The sequence below is a fragment of the Capricornis sumatraensis genome, chromosome 1 (assembly GCF_032405125.1).
Source record: "Capricornis sumatraensis isolate serow.1 chromosome 1, serow.2, whole genome shotgun sequence".
NCBI lineage: Eukaryota > Metazoa > Chordata > Mammalia > Artiodactyla > Bovidae > Capricornis > Capricornis sumatraensis.
The window spans coordinates 6,697,312-6,714,507 of NC_091069.1; the positions used below are offsets into that span (position 1 = coordinate 6,697,312).

The 17,196-nt window shown below is 54.4% G+C and overlaps 1 protein-coding gene across 1 annotated transcript in view; it reads right to left on the reverse strand.

The window, feature by feature from the left end:
* Positions 1–2,494: 2,494 nt before the first annotated feature.
* Positions 2,495–17,196, reverse strand: part of USP20 (ubiquitin specific peptidase 20) — a 46,866-nt gene continuing 32,164 nt past the window's right edge. The window contains exons 16-26 of the mRNA XM_068985621.1: positions 13,905–13,938; positions 13,681–13,726; positions 12,396–12,576; positions 12,180–12,306; positions 8,113–8,282; positions 7,950–8,031; positions 6,846–6,954; positions 5,903–6,005; positions 4,736–4,807; positions 4,043–4,219; positions 2,495–3,891 (exon numbers count right to left, since the gene is read on the reverse strand). Of these exons, the coding sequence (XP_068841722.1) occupies positions 4,059–4,219; positions 4,736–4,807; positions 5,903–6,005; positions 6,846–6,954; positions 7,950–8,031; positions 8,113–8,282; positions 12,180–12,306; positions 12,396–12,576; positions 13,681–13,726; positions 13,905–13,938 (1,085 nt within the window). The 3' untranslated portion in view covers positions 2,495–3,891; positions 4,043–4,058. The remainder of the gene's footprint in view (positions 3,892–4,042; positions 4,220–4,735; positions 4,808–5,902; positions 6,006–6,845; positions 6,955–7,949; positions 8,032–8,112; positions 8,283–12,179; positions 12,307–12,395; positions 12,577–13,680; positions 13,727–13,904; positions 13,939–17,196) is intronic.

Here is a 17,196-nt window from a genome sequence, read left to right on the forward strand (position 1 = left end):
CGCTTTGTCTAAAATGGGGATGGCTCTAAGAGCTTTTCCCAAAGACATTCCTTCTGCGTCCTGTGCCCTTGCTATGACCAACAAGCCTCTCAGCCGTGGACAGATACCGGTGTCATAGGAAGAGAGCCAGACGGAGGAACGGTTCCGAAACACCACTTCCGTCCCCGAGGCTCTCAGGGACTCAAAGTGTGGTTGTGCAAGACTCGCAGGACAATTTACTGTTCCCATGGAATTCCAACTAGCATAAAGGTAAGGAAACTACACTTTGGGGATAGCTGCACCTTACCAGTGGAGAAGGCGATGGCACCCCACTCCAGTACTCTTGCCTGGAAAATCCCATGGAAAGAGGAGCCTGGTAGGCTGCAGTCCATGGGGTCACTAAGAGCGACTTCAGTCACTTTTCACTTTCATGCATTGGAGAAGGAAATGGCAACCCACTCCAGTGTTCTTGCCTGGAGAATCCCAGGGAGCCTGGTGGGCTGCCGTCTGTGGGGTCGCACAGAGTTGGACACGACTGAAGTGACTTAGCAGCAGCAGCAGCAGCACCTTACCAATGTATTTTCTGATGAAGCTTTGTGAACAGAAGCACAGACAGGTGGAAAGGCCTGCAGACACAGGTAGCAGTTGGTCTACAGACTCCCCGGTCTGCCAGGTGGCTTTTGACTCTAAAAGGCGCTGCTAGAGCAAGGCCTGGGCCAGCCTGGAGGGAGGAGCTGGACCACAGGATGCCACGTGGGAGACAGAAGATGGAGGTGACTTCCTCTGCCGCCCAGCGCTGCCCGTCTCCACTCGTCTGTGAACCAAGTTCACCAACCACACACTCCTGGGCTGCCTTCATACTCTGCCTGTGTGGCCCAGCCTGTTATCTCAAGGGACAACACAGAGGAAACATCTGAAGGCCAACTGGTACCTATATCCTCCTGTGTGTGAGACAAGTCGCTTCAGTCGTATCCAACTCTTTGTGACCCTTTAGACCATCGCTCACCAGGCTCCTCTGTCCATGGGATTCTCCAGGTAAGAAGACTGCAGTGGGTTTCCAGGCCCTCCTCCAGGGGATCTTCTGGACCCAGGGATTGAACCAGCCTCTCTAACATCTTCTGCACTGGCAGGCAGGTTCTTTACCTCTAGTGGCACCTGGGAAGCCCCACCCTCCTGTGGTACCTACAACAAATGAATGTCTCCAAGCCTCCAGATGACTCAACCCTCCAGACAAAACTTTCCCATTCCCAGCTTCCATGTTAAACAGGAAAAGCCAGTCACCCTATCTGTACCGTGAGATTCCCCCATTCAAATGTGAGCAAAGCTAAAATGAGGCTCAGACACATACATGCACACACACACACACACAGCATGCACGTGGTGAAAGCATAAAGAAAAGTGAGGCCAACCATAACAAAGGCTGAGCGCTGGAGAACTGATGCTTTTGAACTGTGGTGTTGGAGAAGACTCTTGAGAGTCCCCTGGACTGCAAGGAGAGCCAACCAGTCCATCCTAAAGGAAATCAGTCCTGAATATTCATTGGAAGGACTGATGCTGAAGCTGAAGCTCCAATACTTTGACCACCTGATGCGAAGAACTGACTCATTGGAAAAGACTCTGATGCTGGGAAAGATTGAGGGCAGGAGGAGAAGGGGACGACAGAGGATGAGATGGTCGGATGGCACCACTGACTCAGTGGACATGAGTTTGAGTAAACTCCGGGAGTTGGTGATAGACCGGGAGGCCTGGCATGCTGCAGTCCATGGGGTTGAAAAGAGTCGGACATGACTGAGCAACTGAACTGAACTGGAGGCCAAAGGAAACGCAGGGAAAGAGCTTCGGCTGGGGTGGGTCGGGGTGATCCGGAGGCTCTGGAGGGGCTTCAGTGAGACTGTAAGAGTCTTTCCTGGGGCAGGTATCTGTTGCCTGTTTTATCACTCTGTTGAAGATGTTTCTGCAGATGTGTGTCTGATGGGATTTTCACAAGTAAATGTTTCAAGTCATACATAAAATCTCAAGCTCTTCTCTCCCCTCCAAACCCCCAAAGCATAAACAAAACAAACCCAAACCGCAGAGGCTGTAAAACACTAGCGTCACTTAAGCGTCAGGGAGCCCCGGGTGCCAGACACGAGCAACCACAATGCCGTGACAGAGGTGCCAAGGTCAGTCGCTGGGGAGGAGACGGTACCCCCGCCCCAGGCTTTGCAGCCCTCGAAGGGTCCAGCAAGAACCCCTGCTTCTCAACTGCTCCGAGGAGTCCATGGGGCAGAGAGGAGAGGTCTGTGGGCGGCGGGGGCCTCAAGCCCCGACCACAACCAGCCCCCCTTCTCTGGGGCTGGGGTGGGTCCCAGGAAAGGAAGGACAGAGGCCAACGTGGGCTGAAAGTGGAGCGGTCTCCTCTTCCTCTCTTGCAGCCTCTTGGGGAGCCATGCAGAGCCCCCCACCACATCTGGTCACTTGTCACGTTCATCACAGTGGCTCCACGGCCCTGCCCCATAGCAGCCAGGTTCCCTCGCCTCCTCCCCACCCAGGAACAGAATTAAGTGCGGCAGATGCAGAGATGCGGGCACGGACTGTGGGGCACGGCACGTGTTTACTGGGACGCTCTGAGCTCACACTAGATGCAGACGTGGGGCGAGTACAACCTGCACAGTGGAGTCCATGTCACAAGATGGGGCAGCGGGCGGCTGCCAGGATCTGCAGGGCAGGGTGGCTGCTGGCAGCACCAGCTTCCCAAGGGCTGTGGCAAGTGTCCAGAGATTCCAGCAGTGGCCTGTTCTTTGATCTCGGCTGCCTCAGTGGGGAAGGAACCAGATCCGGGTGCAACGAGATCACAGAAGTGAGCGACACACTGTGAGAGCTTCAGGGGCTCTGCCAGGGCCGCCAAGTTCCACAGGCATCTCTTCTACAGAGACTGAAGGGCACAGCAGCTGGAGGGCTTTGGTCCCAGGACCCCTTCCCCGCCTCTCATTCACTCTGGCCCCGAGGAGGTGGGCCTCTCCACCCGGCTCTTTCATCCAGGGACTTCTGTGTCACCTTGCTGTGCGCAGGGGTCCCAGCACCCCAGCAGTGGCCTCGCTCAGCATCTACAAGACACCCTTCTGGGACCCACCCGTGTGAGCTGGTCCAGGCACTCCCCTCTCCGGGCCAGGGGCTCTGCATGGCTCAGTGTTGGGGAGAAACGTCAGCACCCCCTCCGCAGAAGCTGCATTAACAGCAGACACAGGAACATGAGGGATTCCTGCTGCACCACCTGGGTCCCTGGCAGGGCCAAGTGACCAGTGATGCCCAGGGCAGGGCAAGGCAGGGTGAGAGGGGACCAGCTGCCTCCGGAAACTGTCCCCCCAGACAGAACGCCAAGCCCGCCCTCGGGTCCCAACTGCCAATGGGTCCAGAGTTGTTAAGTCGGCAGGAGAAACACTGCGAGCAGGATTCTGGAGACTTCTATGATGACCGACCAGGTGCGGGGCGAAGGGGGGGCCTCGGCAGGAACTGGCGCAGGGACCCGCAGGGGCGGCATCCTCAGGGCTGGCGTGCGGCACCCTGCTCGGGGCTCTGACCCGCAGCTGGACCAGGCACCGGTGGGCAACACCTGGGGAGCAGCAGCCCCTCCGCGACCCCCCATCCCGCGGCCGCGGCCCCCAACTTGAGGGCTCCAGGGACCACGGCTGGGCCCGAGCCAGCAAGAGGGCAGGTTCGGTGACGACGACGACACGACGGCAGGGACCCGAGTTAACGTCGCAGAGCCGTGGTCGTTTAAACAAGCCTGAAGGGGATGTATTTCCAAGCTGCGGCGTTACTCACTGTGAACCAAAATAACTCGTCTCCCTCTTTACACATCTGGGTTTCCAGAGCGGCCAGCCTCTCTTCTGGGGACACACCCTCTACGGGGCGGAGGGCAAAGGCGGGGGCCTGTGGGGACAGCTGGGTCATCCCTCGAGAAGGTCCTTCTTCTGAGCAGCCTCAGGGTGGGGGTGCAGGGGTGGGGGGATTGTGTGCGCAGGGCACTCCCCAGCGCTCAAGGGACACGGGAGGGTCTCTGCCCAGGGAGGAGGGGACTCACAGACTGGCCCACCAAGTCACAAGGCCCGGGTCTCGGCTTCGATCTTCTGTTCGCCATGCAAGCTCTCCGAGTCCGGGAGCTGAGCCATGCTCTGGCGGATGGCAATCTCAGGGCCGCCGCCATAGAGGTTGTTCAGGTACACCCAGGTCTCCTCGGAGATCTGCCCATAGTCAGCTCCTGCAGGGTATGAGGGGCTGCCGCTCAGGCTGGGCTTGCTCTTGCTGAAGCCACCACCTTGGCAGTATGGGGGCTCTGAGGGGGGGCTCTGGGAGCGCCAGGCCCCAAGGAGGCAGGGCCGGGGAGGACAATCATGGGCTCCTGTGCCAAGCCATAAATGGGAATCTTGGGGTATTCCAGGGGCAAGTCCATCCTCTGAGGACCCCCAGAGGGCACATCTGTGGTTGCAGCCCCTCGTTTCCTGGGGTGGGGGTCATGCAAAAAGGACAGACAGGTGAGGCGGCAGAGCGGGGAGAGGGCGTGGGTAGGGAACAGAGGGGCTGGGGAACCCACGCAGAGGCTAAGCACCTCGACCACTCTGCTCAAGGCCCAGGCCTGGACTTGGATGGATGTCGCAGCCTGATCAAGGGGGCTCCTGGGAGGACCTGGAACCCAGGAGGTGACAAGAGGGGGCTCCCAGGAGCCAGGAGGGGAGCCTGGCCGGCGGGAGGAGGCAGGGGCAGGGCTGAGCCTCACCCTGCTTCAGCTGGATGTGGCCACTTCCTTTGACCTGTGCGATCTTGCTGTTGTCAATGGGCCCCGGGGGCTCTGGAACAGACACAGCTCGGGCTCAGGACCTCTGGGCCTCTGCAGCGGTGGACAGAAACCCAGTGCCCAGCCACTGGCAGCCTCCAGCCCTCAGCAGATGAGAGCCGCTCTCCAGGTGTGAGGTCACACCTGTGATCCTGGGGAGGCGGTGCTGGGCCCCAGGAGTCAAGGTCAAGGTCTTACGAGGTGAGGTACTCAGGGCTCCAAAGGCTCATCGACATGAGTCTAAAGGCTGGAGGCACTCATGGTGTCCCCGGACCTGGCAGAGGGGAATCCTGAGGACGCCAGCCCCAGTTTCAGACCCTAGCTTGGGGCAGGGGCAGTGGGGGGAAGGTGGACGTCCAGTGTCAGCTGGACCCTGCTCTCATCTGAGAGCCTGGCCCAAGATGGGGCTGCGACTCTGGAGCCGGGTTCCTGATCAATCGAAGCCGCTATGGGCGGGGAGGGGGGTGTGTGGATGGCAGTGAGACCCGCCTCCTTTCCCCACGTCCTGTCCAGCGCTTGTGCTCGAAAGGGTGAAATGAACATCTCGTGTTCAGAGGCTCCTGGCTCTGCTGACCCCACTGGGCTCCAAACCCTGGTCTGGGAGCCAAGTGTGGAACTCAAGGGGTGAGGAGAGAGCCGCGTGCAGGTGAGTGAGCCCGGGCTCTCAGTGAACGCTCTGCTGTCTCCATGTCTGTGAGTGGAGAATAACAGTGTCCAAGTCCTAAGAGTCTGAAGCCACCTAACAACTAACATCTATTTAGGGCCACGGAGTCCCCAGGGGAAAGGGCCTGGCAGGAGGAAGGGCAGTCACCCTGGTCACCATGGGGCAGAGGGGCAGGAACAGGACGGGCAGCATGAGACAGCTCCTGTCCTGCTGCAACCAGAAGGCCCGGCCGGGGCGGGGACCCAATCCCAGCATGGGGCGGGGAGAGCACCCGTGCTCCATGCAGAGGGTGAGCGCTGGAAAGGCTGGTGCCAAAAACCTGCTGGGCGGGCTCAGATCTGGGCACCCCAGCCCATGCCTCCTGGGACACTCCCAGGAGGTGGGCGGGCCCCGAGTCCCTGCCAGCACGGGGAGCGGCCGGCCCGGGCCGGGTCCCCCTGACTCACCGTTGTCCTTGCCCTTGACGAAGGCCTCCCACTCTCGGAACCACTGCATGCTGATACAGTAGATGACGCCGGGCGACTCCTCGGCCTGGAATGCCTTGTTCAGCTGGGCGGGGCGGGGCCGAGGGGAGGGTCAGTGCGAACATCCAACCCCCCTCGGGCCCCACCCTGGACTCTTAGGAAACACCGGACACCCAGAGAAAGTTTCGAACCGCCAGACGAGTTCAAGAAAAGAACCCTCTCCCCCATGCTCTCACCACTCCAATGCCTGCTGCTAACACCTGGGTGAACCTCTTGTTAAGGACTTTGTAAAAACCAGTTGAGAGCGCATGGCAGATGCTGTTCCCCCCGCACTGAACAGAACCTGGTCCCCTGCCTACTCTCTAACTAGCCTGGCATATTATTTTTTAACAGTGACGATGCCGGGTGTCTAACGTCCAACCCTGGACTGACGAATGATGGAGGCACCCTGGACCCCATCCCTGCGAGCAGCACCAGGGGTCTCGGTTCTCACACACCCCTGTGGCCCCCGCAGGAGTCTTTTTCTCCCAAACAGGATCGTACTGGGTCCCATCTTGCAACTTGGTGTTTTCATTCAATGCACCCTTCCGTTGTCAGTTCACAGAGCCCAGTGGTTCCCCTGGGGAACACCTGCCCACGTCTGGAGGTAATTTTTGCTGTCACTGGCATCAAGTGGGCAGAGGTCGGGATGTTGCTAAACATCCTACCACCAGCCCAATAAAGAACCATCCAGCCCCAACGGGCAACACCTATCCCTTTAACAGCTGCGTGGAGTCCCCTGAGCGGAGGCACCTGAGCTTACTAAACCTGACTCTTCCCTCCGGTGAACCCCTTCACCATCTGGCCGGGCCCCTGGCCCTCTGGTCTCCTACAGAACGAGGCTCCCACCTGAGCCTGCCTGCACTGGGCTCCCCGCCCCACGCACCTTGATGAAGGTGTCGATCTCCACCCGCCTGCGCTTGGCCAGAGCCTCGATCTCCACCTGGCAGATGGAGCACACGTACAGATGGTTCACGGCGGGGCCGCCCCCAAACCTGCACCCGGGTGGGCGGGAGAGAGAGACACGCACGAGTCCTGAGGGGAGGGCCCTGCTGGCGGAGGCAGCAGAACCTGCCAGAAAGTGAGGCCTCCTAGTGCCGCCCTGGCCTGGCCCTTGGGCTCCCCGGGTACCCTGCGCACAGCCTGTTGGCTCAGCTCACCTTCTCCACTTGACTGGCGGGGCTGCCCGCGCACCTGAGTGCCTGCAGCATCCAGGAGAGCACCTGCCCCAGGGCAGGGGCGTCACAAATATGTGCTTCGTGGTCACGAGGACCGTTCAACACTCTGGCTTCCCGTCCTGGCCACTGGGCAGCGGCGGTGGCCGAAGCCTGCCTGACCTGACTCTGAGGACAACGTCGAAGGAAGGCTGCAGGTCCTTCTGCAGGCAGGTGGGCTGGGGGCGGGGTGGTCTACACTGGGCCTGGGGATGCTCTCGCGGGGTTCTAACCCATCCATCGGGGCACAGGCCACGCCTGACCTGCCAGTGGGCGGGGCCAAGCCAGTCCAAGGAGTGGGAGCAGCTGGGACTCTCCAGCCTCTTCCTCCCCATCTGTGTGATCACCCCGATGCTATGGCACAGCCCACCTGCTGGGTGCAGAGTGACCCGAGTCTGGGCAGGGGCTCACCCCTCCATGAGAGATCCACAGGCTCTTGAGGGACTTGAACCTGGAGGGCCCCAGGCAGCAGGAGCTCACGGCCCCAAGCGAGGCATGGCGTGGGGAGAGACATCGACCAGCCCGCCCTGCAGCCAGCAGCCCCACAACGGACTGCGAGGGGCCGCACGCTCTCTCTAGCCAGGTTTCTGTCCTGTGACTGGGAGGGTCTGGCCGGATGCCCCAGGCAGACATGGCTACAAGGGGGAGCCCCTCCCAAACTGCTTCTGTGCTGCTCCGCTACCGGGGTGAGGGCAGGGTGGGGTCAAGGAGGCACCCCTCCCGGGGCCTCCTCTCCCGCCCAGCCTGGACAGAAGAGGACGCTGTGGGCGCCGTACCTGTTGTACAGGTGCTCCCACACGTTCTGTGGCAGGATCACCACCAGGTCGTCGATGTAGTGATATTTGTTGGGCGGGATCCCTGAGGAGGGAGGTACATGGGGGAGCTGGACCTGCCAGCCCTCCCCCTGCCCCGCCCCTGGCACAGAGAAGGCCGCCTCACCTCCATGGGAGCAGAGGAACGTGTGGTTGGTGATGGGCCCTGGCTCAGCGAAGGTGTTGAACTTGTTGAGCCATTCCCGGGACACATAGAACCGCAGCAGGCTGGGCTCGCGCATGGCGGCCAGGGACACCACCTGCTGCCGCTCGCGCACAGCTTCCTCGCTGCTCTTCCTGGGGCAGGGTGGCACCGGGGGTGGGTCAGGAGTGGGAGCCACGCGCCGTGCAGGAAGCCCCACATCTCAGGCCCCTTAGCACACCTCCACATCTCAGCACCCCTCCCTATCCCAGCATCCCTCCTATCCCAGCATCCCTCCCTATCCCAGCATCCCTCATCTCAGCACCCCTCCACATCTCAGCACCCTCCCTATCTCAGCACCCTCCGCATCTCAGCACCCTCCGCATCTCAGCACCCCTCTGCATCTCAGCACCCCTCTGCATCTCAGCACCCTCCGCATCTCAGCACCTCTCCATACCTCAGGACCCTTCCGCATCTCAGCACCCCTCCCTATCTCAGTACCCCTCATCTCAGCACCCTTCACATGTCAGCACCCTCGTCATATCAGCACCCTCTGCATCTCAGCACCCCTCATCTCAGCACCCCTCTGCATCACAGTTCAGTTCAGTTCAGTCGCTCAGTCGTGTCCGACTCTTTGCGACCCCATGAATCGCAGCACGCCAGGCCTCCCGGTCCATCACCAACTCCCGGAGTTCACTCAGACTCGCGTCCATGAAGTCAGTGATGCCATCCAGCCATCTCGTTCTCTGTCGTCCCCTTCTCCTCCTGCCTCCAATCCCTCCCAGCATCAGAGTCTTTTCCAATGAGTCAACTCTTTGCATGAGGTGGCCAAAGAATTGGAGTTTCAGCTTTAGCATCATTCCTTCCAAAGAAATCCCAGGGCTGATCTCATTCAGAATGGACTGGTTCGATCTCCTTGCAGTCCAAGGGACTCTCAAGAGTTTTCTCCAACACCACAGTTCAAAAGCATCAACTCTTCGGCACTCAGCCTTCTTCACAGTCCAACCCTTACATCCACACATGACCACAGGAAAAACCATAGCCTTAACTAGACGGACCTTTGTTGGCAAAGTAATGTCTCTGCTTTTGAATATGCTATCTAGGTTGGTCATAACTTTTCTTCCAAGGAGTAAGCGTCTTTTAATTTCATGGCTGCAGTCACCATCTGCAGTGATTTTGGAGTCCCCAAAAATAAAGTCTGACACTGTTTCCAATGTTTCCCCATCTATTTCCCATGAAGTGATGGGAACAGATGCCATGATCTTAGTTTTCTGAATGTTGAGCTTTAAGCCAACTTTTTCGCTCTCCACTTTCACTTTCATCAAGAGGCTTTTTAGTTCCTCTTCACTTTCTGCCATAAGGGTGGTGTCATCTACATATCTGAGGTTATTGATATTTCTCCTGGCAATCTTGATTCCAGCTTGTGCTTCTTCCAGCCCAGCGTTTCTCATGATGTACTCTGCATAGAAGTTAAATAAGCAGGGAGACAATATACAACCTTGACATACTCCTTTTCCTATTTGAAATCAGTCTGTTGTTCCATGTCCAGTTCTAACTGTTGCTTCCTGACCTGCATACAGATTTCTCAAGAGGCAGGTCAGGTGGTCTGGTATTCCCATCTCTTTCAGAATTTTCCACAGTTTATTGTGATCCACACGGTCAAAGGCTTTGGCATGGTCAATAAGGCAGAAATCGATGTTTTTCTGGAACTTTCTTGCTTTTTCCATGATCCAGAGGATGTTGGCAATTTGATCTCTGGTTCCTCTGCCTTTAAAACCAGCTTGAACATCTGGAAGTTCACGGTTCACGTATTGCTGAAGCCTGGCTGGGAGAATTTTGAGCATAACTTTACTCGCATGTGAGATGAGTGCAATTGTGTGGTAGTTTGAGCATTCTTTGGCATTGCCTTTCTTTGGGATTGGAATGAAAACTGACCTTTTCCAGTCCTGTGGCCACTGCTGAGTTTTCCAAATTTGTGGCATATTGAGTGCAGCACTTTCACAGCATCATCTTTCAGGATGTGAAATAGCTCAACTGGAATTCCATCACCTCCAGTAGCTTTGTTCATAGTGATGCTTTCTAAGGCCCACTTGACTTCACATTCCAGGATGTCTGGCTCTAGATGAGTGATCACACCATCGTGATTATCTGGGTCATGAAGATCTTTTTTGTACAGTTCTTCTGTGTATTCTTGCCACCTCTTCTTAATATCTTCTGCTTCTGTTAGGTCCATACCATTTCTGTCCTTTATCGAGCCCATCTTTGCATGAAATGTTCCCACAGTATCTCTAAATTTCTTGAAGAGATCTCTAGTCTTTCCCATTCTGTTCTTTTCCTCTATTTCTTTGCATTGATCGCTGAAGAAGGCTTTCTTATCTCTTCTTGCTATTCTTTGGAACTCTGCATTCAGATGCTTATATCTTTCCTTTTCTCCTTTGGTTTTCGCCTCTCTTCTTTTCACAGCTATTTGTAAGGCCTCCCCAAACAGCCATTTTGCTTTTTTGCATTTCTTTTCCATGGGGATGGTCTTAATCCCTGTTTCCTGTACAATGTCACGAACCTCAGTCCATAGTTCATCAGGCACTCTGTCTATCAGATCTAGGCCCTTAAATCTATTTCTCAATTCCACTGTATAATCATACTCCGCATCTCAGCACCCTCCATATCTCAGCACCCTCCACATCTCAGCACCCCTCCATATCTCAGGACCCTTCTGCATCTCAGCATCCCTCCTGCATCTCAGCACCCCTCCATATCTCAGGACCCTTCCGCATCTCAGCATCCCTCCTGCATCTCAGCACCCTTCCCTATCTCAGCACCCCTCATCTCAGCACCCTTCCCTATCTCAGCACCCCTCATCTCAGAACCATCCTCATCTCAGTGCCCCTCCAAATCTCAGCACCATCTGCATCTCAGCGCCCTCCACATCTCAGCACCCCTCCATATCTCAGGACCCTTCCGCATCTCAGCATCCCTCCTGCATCTCAGCACCCTTCCCTATCTCAGCACCCCTCATCTCAGCACCCTTCCCTATCTCAGCACCCCTCATCTCAGAACCATCCTCATCTCAGTGCCCCTCCAAATCTCAGCACCATCCGCATCTCAGCGCCCTCCACATCTCAGCACCCCTCCATATCTCAGGACCCTTCCGCATCTCAGCATCCCTCCTGCATCTCAGCACCCTTCCCTATCTCAGCACCCCTCATCTCAGCACCCTTCCCTATCTCAGCACCCCTCATCTCAGAACCATCCTCATCTCAGTGCCCCTCCAAATCTCAGCACCGTCTGCATCTCAGCGCCCTCCACATCTCAGCACCCTCCCACCTCAGCACCCCACATCTCAGCACCCCTCCACATCTCAGCACCCCTCATCTCCGAACCCTCCTCATCTCAGCACCCTCCTCATCTCAGCGCACCTCCATATCTCAGCACCCTCCCATCTCAGTGCCCCTCCACATCTCAGCACCCTCCCATCTCAGCACCCTTCATCTCAGAACCCTCCTCATCTCAGCACCCTTCCTCATCTCAGCGCCCTCCCATCTCTCAGCACCCCTCCTCATCTCAGCGCCCTCCATATCTCAGCACCCTCCCATCTCAGCGCCCCTCCTCATCTCAGCACCCTCCCATCTCAGCACCCCTCCACATCTCAGCACCCCTCATCTCAGAACCCTCCTCATCTCAGCACCCCTCCTCATCTCAGCACCTTCCATATCTCAGCACCCTCCTCATCTCAGCACCCTCCCACCTCAGCACCCTCCGCATCTCATAGGCCCCACCGCCCCTGCCAGAGTTCCAGCATCATCACCTCCCACCAGGATCACTGCAGAAAACCCAACTCAGCTACATGGGTTTCCTGCTTTCCCGACAGCAGCCAGAGCAGCAGGCTGTCTCTAAAACCCCCAATCCTCACTCCTCCCTGACCTAAAGCCCTTGCAGGTGGCCCCCTGCCCCTGGGTGAAGTCCCGTGGAGGTGGCACAGGACGCTAGGCTCGCGGGTTGCTGGCAGGGCCCCGGCGCGCTGGCAGGGCCCCGGCGCGCTGGCCGAACCGCACCTGTAGAAGAGCACGTAGGCCTCCGCGTTCTGCACCACCGTCTCGTGGACCTCAGTGACGTACTGGTCGTCGAACTCATACCACTGCCCGTTGATCACGTTCTGGCAGTAGGCGATGTAGTGGCCACCTGCGGCGGGAGACGCAGGCGGTGACGGAGCCCCCGGGGGACGGGGCGGGGTTGGGGCAGGGTTGGGGCAGGGGTGGGTGCGGACTCACTGCCTGCCGTGCCGTGGTGGCAGATGACCGAGAGGAGGTCATAGGTGGTGATCTGGGACGTGCACTCCTTGGCGAGGAAGGGGCGCAGGTCAAGGCCCTCGAGGGGGAAGGACACGTGGCTGCTGATCTTGAAAGAGTACATGACCTCGTGCCTAAACCGCTTCAGGTGAATGCACAGGATCTGGGGGAGGCCGAGAGAGGTGCCGATCACTGGTGGGCTGGCCAGGGCCCCGTGACCCCAGGGCACCTGATGCGGGCCTTGAGCCAGGGCTCCGGGAAGTGCCCCCCAGCCCACTGCGTGACCCACTCAGGCCCTGCGGCCCAGGTGACTAAAAGAAAGTGCCTACAGAGGTCTTGCAGAGGTCCGGACCAGCCAATGGTCCAGCTTTTGACTCTGTGTGAACACATTAAAGAACCATGCCTGGGGGTGTGCTGCCCATCCCAGCTGGGCACCCCCTGGGTGTCTGAGCAGCCTCCCTTTCTTCGATACACATTTTCAAGGATGGAAAATCCTTACTGACTACTTGTAACTTGGTTGTATTTTAGATTAACAGCCTTTATTAGAGCCATTAAAAAAAAAAAAAAGAACCATGGATGGGAGTGGGCCCAGGCCAGCTTCCAGTCCCCAGAGAAGGTTGGTGTGACTGAGCTGCACCACCAGGACTGGCCACTGGGATGGGCTGAACTCGAACACTCGGCTGGTCTGGACAAGAAGCTGTCACTGGCCCACTGCACCAACCCCCCAAAGAACTCTAACCACCAGCTTGCAGAAGGCTTCTCCGCAAAGGCTCCCCCCAGACTGGCTGAGCCAAGGGCCTTGGGCCACGCGCACCTCTTGTCGCAGCCACAAGCCTCAGCCAGGCCCGTTTCTGCCTCAGGGTTCCCACCACCGGTTCCTCCCGTGGTCCCATTCCACCAGACCAACGCCTGCCTATGTCCGCAGGCTCCACTCAGACGCCACTTCCTCGGAGAGGCCTTCCCAGCAGCCCTGCCTCGGGCTCAGCCCAGAGGGTGGGCTCAGTGCCCCCACACCTGCCTCCTGCTCTCACAAGGCATGCTGAGGGACGAAAAGACTGGGCTCTGCATTACACACTGAACAATGAGCCTCCCTGGCATCAGCTAGACCCTCCCAGGGAGGGGAGTTGGGGAGGATCTCTCAAGACTCAGCAGCAGAGTCTCCACAGGTCTCCTGGGTCTGGGAGGGGGTCAGGCACTGCCCTGCACAGCGCTGTGCACAGGGTGGAGAAGGCCTACCAGGCAGAGGGGCGAGGAGCTGCCCACTCACCTCCGGCAACCGCAAGACCTTGCAGTACTTCACCCCGTTGCGAAGCCTGGGAGGAGAGAGCAGGGGACGTGAACGTCCTGAGAGGGGGCCAGGGGGAGGCAAGTGCCCCTCCCACCCCAGGCACACTGTGCGGCTGAGTTCCCTGGGGAAGGCCAGGGGGAAGTGTGTGGACCACAGATGCAGACAGGAAGTTGAGGAGAAGCCTCCAGAATGCACACACTTACTTTTTACACCGTTCACAGCTGTACATGTTGTCACCTGGGCAGTAAAATAAAGAGACCAAGGTTAGAGAGGATGGGACACGGTGGAGAAGTGCACGTGATGACTTAGAAGTAGAACCACACCAAGCTGCCTGCAAGAGATCTGTGTTTTATCTTCAAGGACACACAGAGGCTGAAAGTGAAGGGATAGAAAAAACATTCTGTGCAGTGGTAACCAAGAGAGAGCAGGAGTGGCTGCACTTCTATCAGATAAAATACTTTCAGCCAAAATCAGTTACAAGAGACAAAGAGGGTCACTATACAGTGATAAAGGGGTCCGCTCGTCAGGAGGCTGTAACAACTGCAAACAACACTGGAGCGCCTGAATACTGAAGGCACAGCTGAGGGGAGACACATACAGCAATTCAGTAACAGTTGGAAACTTTGACAGAGCACCCAGACAGAAAATTAATAAAGGAGCAGCAGACTCGAATAACACTAACGACCAAATGGACCTAACAGACATACACAGAACATTCCACCCAACAGCACCAGCATACCCGTGCTTCAGAGTGCACACATTCTCCAGAACAGATCATATGTTGGCTCACAAAGTAAAAAAGCCCAACATATATAAGAAGTCCAAAATCATATCTAATATCTTTTCCAACCACAATGGTATGAAACTAAAAACCAGTAACAGGGGGAAACCTAAAAAATTCACAAATATCGGGAAATTAAACAACACATTCCTGAACAACTGATGGGTCAGAGAAGAAATCAAAAGGAAATCAGAAAGTATTCTGAGACAGAAATGTAGATACAACATGCTAGCACTTATGAGAGGCAACAAAAACAACTTTAAGAGGTATAACTTTATAGCAACAAATGCCTACAGTAAGCAAAAAAGAACGTTCCCAAACAATCTATTTTACACCTTAAGGAATCAGAAAAAGAACAAACTAAACCCAAAGTTAGCAGGAGAAAGGAGATCATAAAGATTAAAGCAGAAATAAATGAAACAAACTAGAAAGACAATAGGGAAAAAAGCCAAGGAAACTGGTTTTTGTTTTCTTTTTTTTTTTTTCAAAAAGAAAAAAATTAACAAATCTTTAGCCAGTTTAACCAACAAAAAAGAGAGAGGACTCAAACAAAATTATAAATGAAAGAAGAGACATACAACCGACACTGCAGAAATATAAAGGATCATAAGAGACTTTATATTAGAAAAAAAGAGAGACTTTATATTGATGAACCATACACCAACAAATTGGACAACCTAGAAGAAATGGATGAATTCCTAGAAATATAAAACCTACCCAGACTGAATTACGAGGAAATGGAAAACCTGAAAGGAAACTCCACACAGCTTCCCTCGTGACCTGCCCGATGCACCTCTTCCCTCTGGCTTTTCCTAAGTCATATCCTTTTATATTAGTGATAAACCAGTCATCTAGTAATAAAATGCTTCTCTGAGTTCTGCAAGCTGCTCTAAGCTGCTCTAATTGAACCTTAGGAGGGGGTTGTTGGAACTCCCCATCTGCAGCCACTTGGTCAGAAGCCCGGGTGACAGCTTGCAGTTGTGACTGGCGTCTGAACTTGGGGAGGGGGAGGTCTTGTAGGACTGTCTCTAACCTTGGGCTCCGAGGCTGTCTCTAAGCAGAAAATGCTGAAATCAAGTTAAATGGTAGGATACGACTCAGGAATACTGAGTTGTTCCCACACAATGACACGGATAAATGGAAAGATATCCTATGGTCATGGAGCAGAATGATAAATATTATTAAAATGTCCATACTACCCAAACCCATCTATAGATTCAATGCAATCCAATGACGTTGTTATAGATATAGAAAAAAATCCTAAAATTCACATAAAACTATAAAAGATCCCAAATAAACAAAAGAATCTTGAGAAAGAACAAAGCTGGAGGCATCACATTTCCTGATTTCAAACTCTACTGCTTAAGTCCAGTTATCAGAACAGTATGGCACTGGCCTAAAAACAGACACATAGAATGATGAACAGAAGTGAGAGGCCAGAGGTAAACCCATGCATATACGGTCAACTAATATTTGACAAGGGTGCCAAAAGTACTCAATGGGGAAAAGATAATCTTTTCAATAAACAGTGTTGGGAAAACTGGATATTCACATGCAAAAGAATGAAATTATGCCCTATCTTACACCACTCACAAAAATAAACTCAAAATTAGTTAAAGACTTAAACGTAAGATCTGACACTGTAATACTTCTGGAAGAAAACATAAGGAAAAAAACTTCATGGACATTTGGTCTTGGCAGTGATTTTTTTTGGCTATGACATCAAAAACACAAGCAAGAAAAGCAAAAATAAACAAGTGGGCCTACATCAAACTAAAAAGCTTCTGCATAGCAAAAAAACAAGCAACAAAATGAGGAGGTGATCTACAGGATGGGAGAAAATGTTTTATAAATCATATATCAGACTAGGGGTTAACATCCAAACTATATAAAGAATTCATGCAAGTCAATAGCAAAACACAAACAGTACCACTTAGAAATGGGCAGAGGACCTAAATAGGATTTTTTCCAAAGAAGATACCAGATGGTCAACAGGTACATAAAAGATGCTCAGCACGACTAATCATCATGGAATGCTAATGAAAACCACAATGTGACATCACCCCACACTTGTTAGAATAATTATCAAAAAGAAAGCTTTTCAATTTTTGAAACTTATTTATTTCTGGCTACATCACATGGCTTACGGGATCTGAATTTCCCAGCCAAGGACTGAACTCAGGCCCTCAGCAATGAAAGCCTAGAGTCCTAACCACTGGACTACCAGGGAAATCCCAGAAAGAGGTTTTTAAAAAAGACAAGAGAACACAATTTTTGGCAAGGATGTAGAGAAAAGAGAACCCTTGTGCCCTATTAGTGGGAATGTAAATCAGCACAGTTATTATGGAAGATGGCATAGTAGTTCCTCAAGAAAATAAAACTATTAATAGGACAATCATTCAGTTCAGTTCAGTCACTCAGTCTTGTCCAGCTCTTTGCAACCCCATGGACTGCAGAATGCCAGGCTTCCCTGACCATCACCAACTCCTGGAGCTTACTCAAACTCATGTCCATCAAGCCAGTGATGTCATTCAACCATTTCATCCTCTGTTGTCCCCTTCTCCTCCTGCCTTCAATCTTTCCCAGCATCAGGGTCTTTCCAATGAGTCAGTTCTTCCCATTAGGGGGCCAAAGTATTGGAGTTTCAGCTTCAGCATCAGTCCTTCCAATGAATATTCAGGACTGATTTCCTTTAGGATGGACTGGCTGGATCT